Source organism: Leuciscus leuciscus (assembly GCF_965113295.1).
Source record: "Leuciscus leuciscus genome assembly, chromosome: 8".
Classification (NCBI taxonomy): Eukaryota; Metazoa; Chordata; class Actinopteri; order Cypriniformes; family Leuciscidae; genus Leuciscus; species Leuciscus leuciscus.
This window is the reverse complement of record NC_138732.1, coordinates 31,210,070-31,223,319: the sequence shown is the minus strand read 5'-3', so window position 1 is coordinate 31,223,319 and position 13,250 is coordinate 31,210,070. Positions and strand designations below refer to the sequence as shown.

General features: G+C 42.0%; 1 protein-coding gene across 1 annotated transcript; it reads left to right on the top strand.

Moving 5' to 3' along the window:
* Window positions 1-5,729: 5,729 nt before the first annotated feature.
* Window positions 5,730-7,015, top strand: LOC309504295 (zinc finger BED domain-containing protein 4-like). The gene is made up of 2 exons (XM_082177339.1): window positions 5,730-5,987; window positions 6,240-7,015. The coding sequence occupies exons 1-2, from the start codon at window positions 5,743-5,745 to the stop codon at window positions 6,739-6,741; spliced, it is 747 nt and encodes a 248-aa protein (XP_082033465.1). The 5' UTR covers window positions 5,730-5,742; the 3' UTR covers window positions 6,742-7,015.
* The last annotated feature ends 6,235 nt before the right edge of the window (window positions 7,016-13,250 follow it).

Genomic DNA, 13,250 nt, shown 5'->3' with positions numbered 1-13,250 from the left:
ATCCAGCTGCAAATGGAGCTATTGAGCGATTTCATCGAGTACTGAAGAGTTCTATTCAATCTGCTATTCTGTCTGGAAAGCCATGGAAATCAACAGTGACAGACTTTCTTCAAACTTACCGTGCTACTCCCCATGCTGTTACTGGACGGTCTCCTTCTGAGTTACTCTGTGGCAGAAAGTTGCGTACTCGTCTAAATGTTCTCCCTCTTCCTATAACTTGTAAGGATCCTGCTGTGAGTCAGAAAGTGGCATTGTCTCAAAAGAAGATGAAAACATACACAGACCTCAAACGAAGAGCCTGTACTCCTGAGTTCAAACCTGGAGACTGGGTGCGTATAAAAATTCCAGTTCATGTTCCAAAGGGACATCCTAGATTCTCAAAGCCTTTGAGAATTGTACATCAACTTGGTCCATGCACTTACCAGTTATCAGATGGAAAAAACTGGCATGCATCTCATCTTTCTCCAGCTTGTGCACCTGTGGAAAATGCCATTGATAGTGAACTGGTGTCCTTGCCCCTCCAGTCTGTTCCTTCCTCTACGGTGTTGCCTAAAAATGAACTTGTGAACTTGCCTAATCAAATTGCTTCTCCATCTGTTCCTGTAAGGTCTTCTTCAAGAGTGAAACGCCCTCCGCGTTGGTTGCATGATTATGTTACGTAGTACAAAAGACATTGATTATTTTGTGCTAAATGAGAAATTAATTCTAGTTCTAATATGTCTGGTTACAGAATGTAGAATATATTGTTAAACTAATTGAATTGGATGTACATTTTGTATAGATTTTGCCTATTGCACCAACTATGTAATTTGGGTGGAATTTACAGTTTTGAGTAAAGGGGGAATGTTGTGTTTATGTACTTGTCAGGAGATGGCGCTGTAGTTCACATGTTGATACCTATAAAAGGTGTAGAGTAAGAATGGAAGTTGTTGCACCTGCTGCCTAATCATGTACATGGCTGGCACTGTTATATTGCTTGTGGGTTTGAATAAACCTTGAAGAAATGAGAACTTTCTTGTCTTCCTGATTACTTGGACCTAGACATAACAATTCTTATATCGATCTCCATGCACAGCCTGTGTCTATATTTGTTCTTCATGCTAGTTAGTGCTAAATCCCTACTTTTACAAAGGTAACGTACATTGTCGAGAACGGCAGAATAGCGCGATTTGCCGAGGCAGCAATCTGCACGAGACCTGTCATATAGCCTACGCTGCTTAAATGCAGAAAGTTTTGACCGCAAAAGATGAGGTAATTTGATCGGATGTCACGTATTTACAGCATTTTACCTGATAGAAATGCATGCTCAGTTTAAATCTTATTTTAAGGTGAGGTAGTATTAAAGGAACGGCAAAATTCAGCATTTTGTTCCCCTAGCAGCTAACGTTACCCCCTTCTGTCACCTCACGTACCCCAGTTTGAGAACCACTGCCTTTTAATGTTACATATCTTTGTAAAGCGACCTTGGGTGTTGGAAAGGCGCTATATAAATAAAAATAATTATAATAATTATTAACCACCCAAACACAATTTAACACAAACTGCATGATACCAGTGCTCTGTGAAAAAGTCAGTAATTATTTAATGCCATATTACAAGGCTGAGGCTTCCTTACACAAAAACAAACAAATTGCACAAACTTTCCATTTGCATTTGAAATTGAACTCACTTCATTCAGTCCGGTAACTGTCCATGCCGGATCTGTCCCCGCTGTTTTAAAATGTAATCACGGAAAGCAAAACAAGGCATTAGCATGACGCATCCACGCATGAGTGCGCGCGCAGCTTGGGGCGCTGAACAGAAGCGCCCATAGCTGACTAGATTTGAGCTCGCTGATTGGCTACAGTTTATGTCAAACATTTATATATTAAATCAGCAATTGGCTAAGCTGCTTCACAAACCCGCCTCTTTGGGGCGATTGACTCCAGCGCCCCAGAGCTGATGAGACGTGCACGCAGGTGGAGGAGACGTGTTAAAAAAGCAGACATTTTTAATTTCTATCATATTTTTCACATATACTGGGTGCATTTAATATCTCAAACACAAAAAAATACTGACAATTTGTATGTATGATTTATGTATATATTTACTTATTTATTTAATGAGTGTGACTCATAAACTGTGGTCTGGCTCATGGGGGGGCGGCGCCCTAGCGCCCTCTATTGGCCAGCCGCCCCAGTAGGAAAGATTAGATGAATGTGATCATTTATATTTGGGCCTTTTTTGGGCCTGAAATCGCTGATAAAACCTTATGGCTACTTTAGCTATTATTACATTAGCTAACTACCAACTAACCAGATAACATTAACAAATTGACAAGCACTTACTGGGCAGAATGGCTGTTAATGTTGCATGTCTTGCAAAGCGCTGTTCGTCTTTTGCCATCTTGTGAACAATTCTTGAAGCCGAAAGCGATGACCCTCGGTACCCCTCCGGCTGACATGTTGATGTGATATCTGATCTAAGTGGGCGTGGTGTGCGTAAGGTACGAGAGGGCATGACTGATGATAGTTTCATGATCCAGTCATGACAACGCTATTCTCAGCCTGCGCTCCAGCTGGGTAATCAACTTGATTTTTAAAAATAATTTCTATATTTTATATTCAAACTGTAAACATGATGTGATTAACACTCAAGTCATTCAAGTCATCGTGTCTCAAGTCATGTCAAGTCCCGAGTCTTTAACTTCCAAGTCCGAGTCAAGTCTCAAGTATTTTATTTTTTGTCAAGTCAAGTCACAAGTCATAAAAATAGCGACTCGAGTCCAAGTCACCAAGTCACAAGTCCCCATGTCTGCCTCCAGCTGTTCCAGGAAGAGCTCCAGGAACTCCTCAGGTACGTGCAGAACCTCCTCAAAGTGCTGCAGGATGTAGTGCTGTGCTTTACAGCGGAGCTTTGAGCAGGAGGAAAAGTCCTCTGTCAACTTGCAGATGCCAATGCAGTTTCCTATATTAAATTTGAAATGCTGGGTAAAACTTAATTCATAGCCACTTCCAGAATAAAATTTCAAGAATGTGTTTGCCTAGATATCATAGTTACATTCTTTTTTCTGGCAATACACCCATTCATTTTCATGCATTTATATATTTGGACTTAGGCAGTTTCAACCGTATAATGTTGGCAGTGGAAATGATGTATATAATTATAATCATTTCTAGGTAATTTGCACACAATTGCAGTTCAAATGCTTCTTCTCACCTAAAGTAGGAGCTGCAGCCACACATGATGATCTTGTGCACTTGAAATTCTCTGTCATTTGACTTGATGATCAAGTCAGTGTGTTCGCCCAGTAAACGTGCTTCATCAAACACGTCAAAGGCTGTTGCTCTTATGTTCTCCATGTTCTCTCAGGACTGTAAATGTATTCAGTCTTCTCTCCTCAAACTCTGATTAAAGTCTCCTCAGGATTGTGTCTTTGTGGGACTTTTGCTCAGGAGAGTTCTATAGAATGTCTCTGTGACATCATAGTTGTAGAGCTTCAATATATCTTCTCAGTTTGTGTCTTGGCCACATAATTATTAAAGAGTTTTGTTTTATCGATTCCTTTTGAATGAAACATCTTCACAGTAACAAAGATATTAAATTCAGAATTACTGCCATTATAAGTAAAATTACAAATAAATGGGCAAGCTTAATTTTTTTTTTTTTTTTTTTTTTTTTACAATATTTACAACTGGAAAAATTCAACAAACAAGACTTTGAACAGTCACTAAGACACTACGGCTGTATTTGAAATTGTCCCTTATACTGGACCAGCAGTTCTCAACTGGTTTGGCCATGGGACCCACATTTTCCCATGGACATTTATATTATTATTGTTTGTTTTTTTAGGAATTTGACCGAATATATATGGTATTATCACGATATTGAAATGAGCGTTTTCAAACAATAACAGGTTTTATATATTTTTTCTTAAAACAAAACAAACTAAATTATATTTCAATCCAATAAAGTAATACACATAAAAACTACATAAAGTAAACAAATGTTTTAAACTGATTCAAGTGTAATAAAGAATTATAAAGAACAATAGGTAACACTTTACAATAAGGTAAAGTCAGTTAATGCATTAACCAACATTAACATTGAGCAAAAGCTACATCTGTTACCATAGTTATTCTTTGTTAACATTAGTTTAAAAAAAAATACAACTGATCATTGTTAGTTCATGTTAGCTCAGGTCCATTAAATCCTTCTGAATTTAATAATGTGTTATTAAATGTTGAAATGAACATTAACCAAGATTAATAACTGCTTTAGGAGTATTGTCCATTGTCAGTTTATGTTAACTATAGTGAATTAACTAATAAAGCCTTATTGTAAAGTGTTACCTGTTACAGAATGCAGATCCAGACACAAAGAAATACATTGAAATGTGAGCTTTATTAACAGCACTGAGCAGAATGGAGAATACGGATGAGTATGCAGTTCAAATAGACTTTGAAGAATGAGTAAAGCTTAGTAACTAGGGATGCACCGATACCGGTATCTGGTATCGGCCTCGATACCACATTTTCTAAAGTACTCGTACTCGTTAAAAGTCCCTCGATACTGGGGGCCGATACCACGTTCTGAGAAATGTCTATGTTTGAGCGGCGTGTAAGGGGTTAATCAAAGGCGCCGAGTGCCCGCCTCCAGGCACGCCCCCGCAGCTCAGAGCGGGGAGAAGGCGAGGCGAGACGAAACATGTCAGCCGTGTGGAACTATTTCAAAGTGAATGAAGACGACAAAACAAAGGCGGACTGCAAATTGTGCTCAGCGAAATTGTCCAGAGGAGGCTCAAAAGGTAGCGCATTTAACACAAGTAATTTAATCAAGCACCTAAAATCCCAACATGACAACGAGTACAAAGAGTTTACCCACGCTTCTAAATCAACACAACCCACGCTGCAGCAAACTCTTTCAAGACAAGAGAAAATGTCCAGAGACAATCCACGTGCTGTGAAAATAACACAGGCAATTATCGAGTACATTGCATTGAGTGACCAGCCACTCTCGGAGGTAGAAAATGTGGGATTCCTGCGTCTCCTCCATGTTCTGGAGCCCAGATATGATGTCCCAAGCCGCCGCTACATGACTGACACGGAGCTGCCTAAACTACACGACTCCGTGAAAAAACATATCCACAGCCTACTGCAAGCCTCCTCTACGTTTAGTTTCACCACGGATATTTGGACAAGCAGTGTTAGCCCCGTGTCGCTAATTAGCCTAACCTCCCAGTGGATAGACGAGAGTTTCATGCCGCAACGAGCCATATTACATGCGAAACAATTCCGCGGCTCGCACACCAGCCAGGCTATAGCGCATGTGTTTGAGGAAATGCTCCAGACATGGGGTATACCTAAAACATCAGTACATGTTGTGCTTCGAGATAATGCCAAAAACATGATTAAAGCCATGAATGACGCAGGGCTCCCAAGTCTGCCGTGTGTCGCGCACACGCTCCAACTGGCTGTTCACGAGGGCTTATTAGCACAGAGGAGCATAGCAGATGCTATAGCAGTGGGGCGGAAAATAATTGGGCATTTTAAACATTCCGCCTTAGCCTACTCCCGCCTCGAGGACATTCAGGGACAGCTCAACCAGCCAATAAAGAGACTACAGCAGGACGTACAGACGCGCTGGAACAGCACGTATTACATGCTCCAGTCCCTCATTGAGCAAAAGCGAGTGCTGGGGGTGTATGTGTCCGAGCATGAGGGAGTTCATCCGCACTATCTCACCGCTCACCAATGGGCTCTTATGGAGAAGACTGTTGCCATCCTTGCCCCCTTTGAGGAACTAACTAAAAAAGTGAGCAGCTACGACGCACTAGCCTCTGATGTCATCCCAGCTGTGACTGTGCTAGTGAGACTTCTAAACAGAGAAACAGACGAGGACCACGGCGTCAAGACAATGAAAGCAACCTTACTGGCAGCTGTCAAGAAGCGCTTCAGTGACGTCGAGACCAACCCACTGTACTTCATCTCCACCATACTTGACCCAAGGTAAAGTCTGTGTGCTATAGGTATTCAATGATTAACTACAGTACTAAATGTAAGATTAATTTCCATCTGAAATATTATATTATATTTTTGTAACTAAAATACACAAATACAAATGTATGCAATATAATATGAAATATATTTCCCTTATTACTACCAGAAAGCCAAATGGCTGGCATTTGTGACAGTGGTTTAGGGGAAACTAAAATCTGTCCTATTTTTCCACATATTAATACATTCATGAATTTTGTTCAGGTATAAAGATCGCTTCTTCTCCAACAATGCTCCGGAGGCCAAGCTGCACCTGAAGCAGGAGCTGCAGATGATGTCCAGAGCTGAGGCAGAGGGGAGTCGGGCAGAAGCTGCAGAACCTCCTGCTAAACTGTTCCTCAAGGCCCAGGCCAGCACTAGCAGCAGTCTGGACACTGTATTTGAAGAAATCGCTAAGGAGCAGCCCCAGGCAGCACAGCCGCTGGCAGCAGGTGCTGCCATTGAGCTCGACACATACCTCGGAGAGGCCCCAAGCCCTCGTGAAGACAGTCCTCTGAAGTACTGGGGTGTCAACAAAATCAGGTTCCCCACTTTGGCTAAAATGGCCCATAAATACCTCTCAGCCCCATGTAGCAGTGTGGAAAGTGAAAGGCTTTTTAGCTCAGTGTCACACATTATAGATGAAAACAGAAACAGGCTGACTGCTGATAATGCAGAAAAGCTACTTTTCTTAAAAAAAAACCTGCCACTCACTTTTTCTAAATAGGCTCCATTAAGTGAGTCGTCTTAGACTTGATGTTAATACCTACCTCAGTTGCACTGACTGCCACAGTTCTATGTTGGTGGATGTTGTTAGTTTATTCAAATATTGTGCACTAAATAGCAAAGATGTTTATTAATGCCCCTTGTGTCGTCCAAAGCGGCAGAGTTTACAACAAACTGAAAAAAATACTTGAGTTGCACTGTCACTGTTTACATTTTTTTTTATAATTATTTATTCTGTAATATGTTGCATACAACATGCTTTTCATTTTAAATAAATGTTCTTAATTCCAAACTAGTCCCTTGTTTTTTTGTTAAATTATATGACTAAAGTGTGTGTGTGTGTGTGTGTGTGTAAATTAGTCTACTACAAACTTCCTTAACAGTATTTATGCTTACAGGGCACCTATTATGACCCTTTTCACAAGATGTAAAATAAGTCTCTGATGTCCCCAGAGTATGTATAAATATAATACCCAACAGATATTTTTTTTACAGCATGTTTAAATTGTCATTTTTTGGGGGCTCAGAAAAACACACCGTTTTAGTGTGTATCCCTTTAAATGCAAATGAGCTGCTGCTGCCGCCCAAAGGGTGGAGCCTTACGAGCTCGCGCTCAGAGCCAGGACAATCTCATCTGATAATATCAAAACAGAAACTCTCATTAGTGGTGTTCATTTCGACTCGGAGTCGGACAATAATGCCCACAGAGCCAGAGAATATATACTGTATGGAGATTGAACATGTATAGTTTAGCTTAATTATGGTTATAACTTATTTGTCATCTGCTTTTATCCACTATTAATACAAGCCTGCTGTAGCAGACCTCGTCCGAATGATGACCAAAATATACTGATGAGTTCGATTAAGTTTATTGTACATCACACAAAAGATGAAGCGTTAGTTTTACTCCAGAAAATCACTGTAAGAGCAGCTAAATAAAAACAGTATAAGATGTGAGCATTTAAGTCTTATCCAAAACTCTCTCTCTCCCTTTCATTAGCATGGAACATACACAGCGAAGTACACAAAACACTCGTTACAACTAACAGTAAACAAATATATACACACCTTTTCAGTCTGTGCTTAAAGGTGAACTAAGTAACTTTTTTACTTTAACCGAACAGCTTCGGAGTCATTGGAATAGTTATATGACTTATTTCGGGTTGAATGGTGGTCGTCTCGCACCCCCCAAGCGCCTGTGAGCCGAAAAACCACCCTTGCAACTTTGGGCCGGCGGGCGTGTATCGCTTGATATCAGGTCTCGCGTTGTAACGAGTTGCTTTATGGCACTGCACAGTGCACACGTACACGTAGAAAAAGGTAACGTTAGATACTGAGTTCTTCACACTTTCGTCATGGCTGAACCGGTAAAAAAGAAGCAGAAAGCTAGGAAAGGTTTGTCGGAGGACCAAAGAAAGAGGAAACGGCAGACTGACCGAGCAAGGAGTCAGACTCGAGTAAATATCGTTCTTGTTGATGGACTAGTAGACATCTTCAGAGCTTATCTGTGCCTGTTCGATGTCCGACGCTTTGTAACGCGTTGTGTCAGGAGGAGAAATAGGGATAGCTCACAGATGAAGTTATTACAGAGGCCAGACAGACTCACGGAGGCGATTGGCATCTCACAACTTGCACTTTATTCCCCAATCGAACTCGTGTAACTGTTTGTCACCCATTCTACCGTCCACAGCTTTACTTGATAAACAAAAGTAAGATAAGAATGAGCATCAAACTGAAATAACCCGCATACATGGGGGTGTTCGAGGTGCACATACAATACAGACTGACGACAGTTCAACAGGGCGCGCGCAGCTCTTAAAGGGGCCACACCTTATTTCCACTCTTTACAGCCTCCATCCTACTGAACAGGTACCGGTATAGAGGGCGGAAGGGATCAGGCCGTGAGTGCAGAGACGGCTCTGCTCGAGTGGCGACAGTAATATTAAATACAAGTACTCCACAGCGACTCTAGGGGTCGCTGTTTGACAAAAACGGAAAGCTGCATAGTGTGCCTTTAATAAAGTGAAAGTGAAAGTGAAAGTGACACATGACGGCGCTTGTCTGAAGTTTTAAATCAGTGGTTACCCGTAAGCCAATCACATAACGTTTGGTTATGACATGTGTTATGCGCTGGCTCAGCCGCATCGAACTTCCACTGTAAACACATGTATGATGTGAAAACAAAACCATCGAGCGAAATACCGGAGTGAACATGGCTGTGAACGACTTTTGCAGATTATGTGAAGTAAATCTCCGCATCCACGGTACAATCAGCGTCTACGTCACGGCTCTCAGCCCGCCCTCTGTTCGTTGATTGGCCGGCTGTTTTGAGGCCGGAGGAAAACTGAGAGATAGGTCGCTATCTCAGACTGAGTACAGAAGCGAACTGAAATTGAGCGGAAGTACGAAGTCTGACGTAGTCAGGCTAGTCTACAGCTGCTCAAGCGTCGAAACAATGGCGGACTGTGTCCCGCTCCCTCAGGGCGGGTCTATGCTCAAACTGCAGTGTCAATCAACAGTCGTGGGAGGGGCCTGTGCAAAGTGACGTCACATTGCCGCGAATCTGAGAACGGCTTGTTCTGAGACAGTGCTTATGATTTATTGGGATTATAAAAAAAGCACTGGGTGGATTTTTATCATTATAGGGTGGTTGTGTACACACACTGCCAACACACATTTATGTTGGCATAACGTTGGCTGTCTTGCGCAGTCTACCCTCGTCGGACAGGTAATACAAGGTGCAGGCGACAGGGAACCGCATGACGGTCGTCTCAGCCTCGATGTAGGGACGCAGCAATTCGGAGAGTGACAGCAGCGATGACCTTGACATCCTAAAATGTTCATGCCACTCATCCGGGACAACCACTTCATTTTCGAAGTTCTCCCACCAGACAGCAGTTCGCCCAGGTCGGACCCAAAACCGGCGACGCTGGCGGTGACGCGGACTGGTTCTTTTGTGTTGGAGGGAGGAGAAGTTGTTGCAAAATTGCTGACCTCCGAGCACTCATTCGTCTCTGCTCCTCGACATAATGGAGCAGCTGTATTTGCAAATGCAAACACATGAAAAGAGTTTGCACCAACATAAATGTGACTGCTACTCTGAACGCTTCCATGATCACCAAAGCCAAATGAAAATGTAAACATAGGTCGCACTTTTGGCGTAGGTGCGAGCTCTCACAGGTGCGGCGCATACTGTGACGTTGGCTGCAGTTTTTAGAAAGAATCGGTTTCAGAGGCGAATTCTCTGTTTGCGTGTAAACGAAGGGCGCAAACGAAGGGAAACGTCTCCGTTTTTCAAAATAACCATGTACGTGTAAACTGGGCCCAAGGCAACACTTAAAAATGTCTTGTGTGGACACCAAGCGGGAAGGAAGTCGACCGGAAGTTGAAGCCGGCCGCGTGCCACCATCTTGTAGCAGAACTTCACCTGCTGTTAGCATCCCATTGACTCCCATTCATTTTGGCGTCACTTTGACAGCGAATAACTTCACATCTGAGGCGTTTAAAGACTCCATTTGTCCATTATTTATTTCTAAAGAAACACAACAATGTATAAAATGCTCCATTACCTTGTAGCTTATGTTATGGCCTCGTAGAAGCAGTTTTTGTAAAAGTAGGCTAAAGATTGCGTCATAACCACGCGACTCTCTGTCGCACAGTAGAGAGATTACCGTATGGACAGGAGGAGAAGCTCGCGGGCAATCGGGAGGACATGGAGGCAAAATGACAAAATAATGAATCAGAATACCTAGCAAAAGTTTCTCCTGCTCCTAGCTCGTGGATACCTCCTACTCACGCTCTCCGTCTCTGCAAGATTCGGAAGGGAATGATTCAGATTTCTCATGCCACAGCCACTAGAAGACAGACGGGTTGCTCACGTCACATCTACGTCGTCAAGCTCGGTTTGAGTCTGCGCGTCAGGAATGGAAGTCCAAAAAAATCGCTAAAAATGGGCTTCACTTGTCTCAATTGAGTTCCAATGAGATGGCTCTGTCCACTTCTTATACTGTCTATGGTGGACACCCCTCATGGGTGAGCAGTTGCTCATTATCATTTACAGAGACATGCACCGAAACGGGTCGCTGTGAACAGAGCTGTTTTGGAGGAGGTAAAAAGGGTGTTGTTTCACACACCCATTGAGGAATTTTAGTATACGTTACACACTTTACATGAAGACCCTAAAGAATCATACCAACTTGTGGAAAATGGGCATCCGATGACCCCTTTAAGAGAGCAAACATACATCTGCATTGCCCTTCATTCATGCTATTTGAAATCTTTTTTCATATTACTTTATCTCTGTCGTATGTTTTGTGCTGTGTTGTACAAATATGTCTCAATTTGAAGGTGTTTAACGTCACGGGATGATGTTGTGAAGCAGTAATTTCCCATTGTCTTCATGAACACTTGTTGAATTTGTGCTGGTCAGATGAAGTCCGACTGAGCATTGAGAAGTAATTAAGATTATTCTACAAACACTTTTAGTGTCCTGGTCCTTCTCCTTCTCCTGTCCCGGTCTTTTGGGCTGAGCGAAGTTTTAACAAAGTGTTGACTGTTTGTTTTGAACATCAGGAGTGAGAGAGAGCTTCAGCACAACCAGATCTAGCCTAGTTTTCCTGCAGATTAAAGTCTGACATTTCTGACATTAAACATCATGATCTTTAATGTAGTTGAGTATGGTAAGTATGCTTATAGCAACGGGTTTTTGTACATTTTAATGTAAAAGACAGTTTTGTAGCAACAATGACATCTGCTTTTCGCACTAAGTAGATCATGTGATGGCAAAACACATCGTCTTTGTCCTTACTGGTTAATAATTACCCCACAAGGACCAATTCACCAGCGCCGGGGTGTCTGAAGCCCCCCAGTTCAGCGTGGACTCCCTGTGACTTTACAGCCTCATGACATTCCAACCACACACACACACACACACACACACACACACACACACACACACACACACCCACACACACACAAACATCCTTTGTGTAACTTAACATCCTTTAAGTATGTAACTCAGGCTTGTATCTGAACTTCCTGTATGCATGTGTGATTAATGTTGTTTTGATCATATAGTTATTATCTTCGAGTGTTTGGCTCTGAAAGGTATTTTTAAAGAAGGTTCCTCAATAGTGGTTTTGTAACCCTACCTCAGACAGTAAAACTTTACAACCCAGGAAAGCAGAGACATTCCCAGCAGTCACGTCCCAAACACAACACACACAGACCCACAGATTTTCCCTTGACTTACCATAGGACATTACCAAAATGTTGATATATTTCTGAGGTGCCTTTTGTTATGACCATGTCATATTGGGGTGTCTACGATTTTGTCATGTGGTAAACAAGACTTTAAATGTGTGTAATTCTGCATGTCTCCTGTAACTTCGCATTGCTACAACCTTCATGTGATGCGTTTGATATCTCTGTAATCCTCTCCAGCTAACGGAGTTGAATTCCGATAGCAGAATTCAGTGATGCGCATTGTTTTATAAGTTCATATGTCTGGAGAAAATCCTCCCCAGTTAAAGTCAATCATGACTCATTCGAGTGGGCGTGTCTAACCGGACAAAGGAATCTTCCCGCTCGAAAAATCTCGACAGCTGATTCGTCCTACACGAAGGAGGGGACGGCACATGGGACACTGATAAAAGTCCAAAACCTTCTCTCTTCTCTTCCTCTTATCTCAACTCATCCAACTTCTCTTGATCCTCTCCCCGGCGCAGCGCTTCTCCAAGGAACATCTGAAGGAGGCCCTGGCCTTCTCCATCGAACGAACCCATGTTCGAGTCGTAGCTGCCGGTCTTTGCAACTAAGATTTCCAGCCTCTCCCATCCCGGGAGACGAACCTGAACTTTCTCGGTAACATTACATTCAGTGAGCCTTTCAAGCTTCCCGCGACACCGGAAGACGCAGCAGAAACAGGACACCATCCTCGCTTCTTGCATCAGCTTCAGCCTGACCAGAAAGAGCACTCGCAGGTATATTGATTCCTATAAAAGCTGTTCCAGATGTCTAGGTCTTAGGTCTGTGAACTAAGTTACCCTCTATCTTCCCTCTATATCTTTCTTTCTTTCATTTCATTTTCATTCTGATCACGCTATGTTTATGTTTTTGTTCGGTTAAATGTTTATTTGTTTGTTTGCATTTTTACGTACGTTTATGTTTGTAGTTTATATAATCTCTAGTGTGTGCCATTTTATTAATAAACCCATTTATACTTTTAATTGTCTCTGTGTTTGAAAACCCATCTTATAAAGTCAATGAAACTTCAAGATCTAAGCTACAAGCTCGATATAAACTACATTTGGTAGTTCTTAATTCAGAAACTCAGTAAGTTTGATATTCGTGGCCAGAAGATAAAACTTTCTTGGAGTTTGAAGAGGGATACCCCCTTCTTAACTGTAATGATCAGACAGTACAGAACAAGGTAATCTCGATAATTGATAAAATAAATGTACATGCGACTTATGAATTATGACCATGAGTCATATTTATTAATATTTTCAA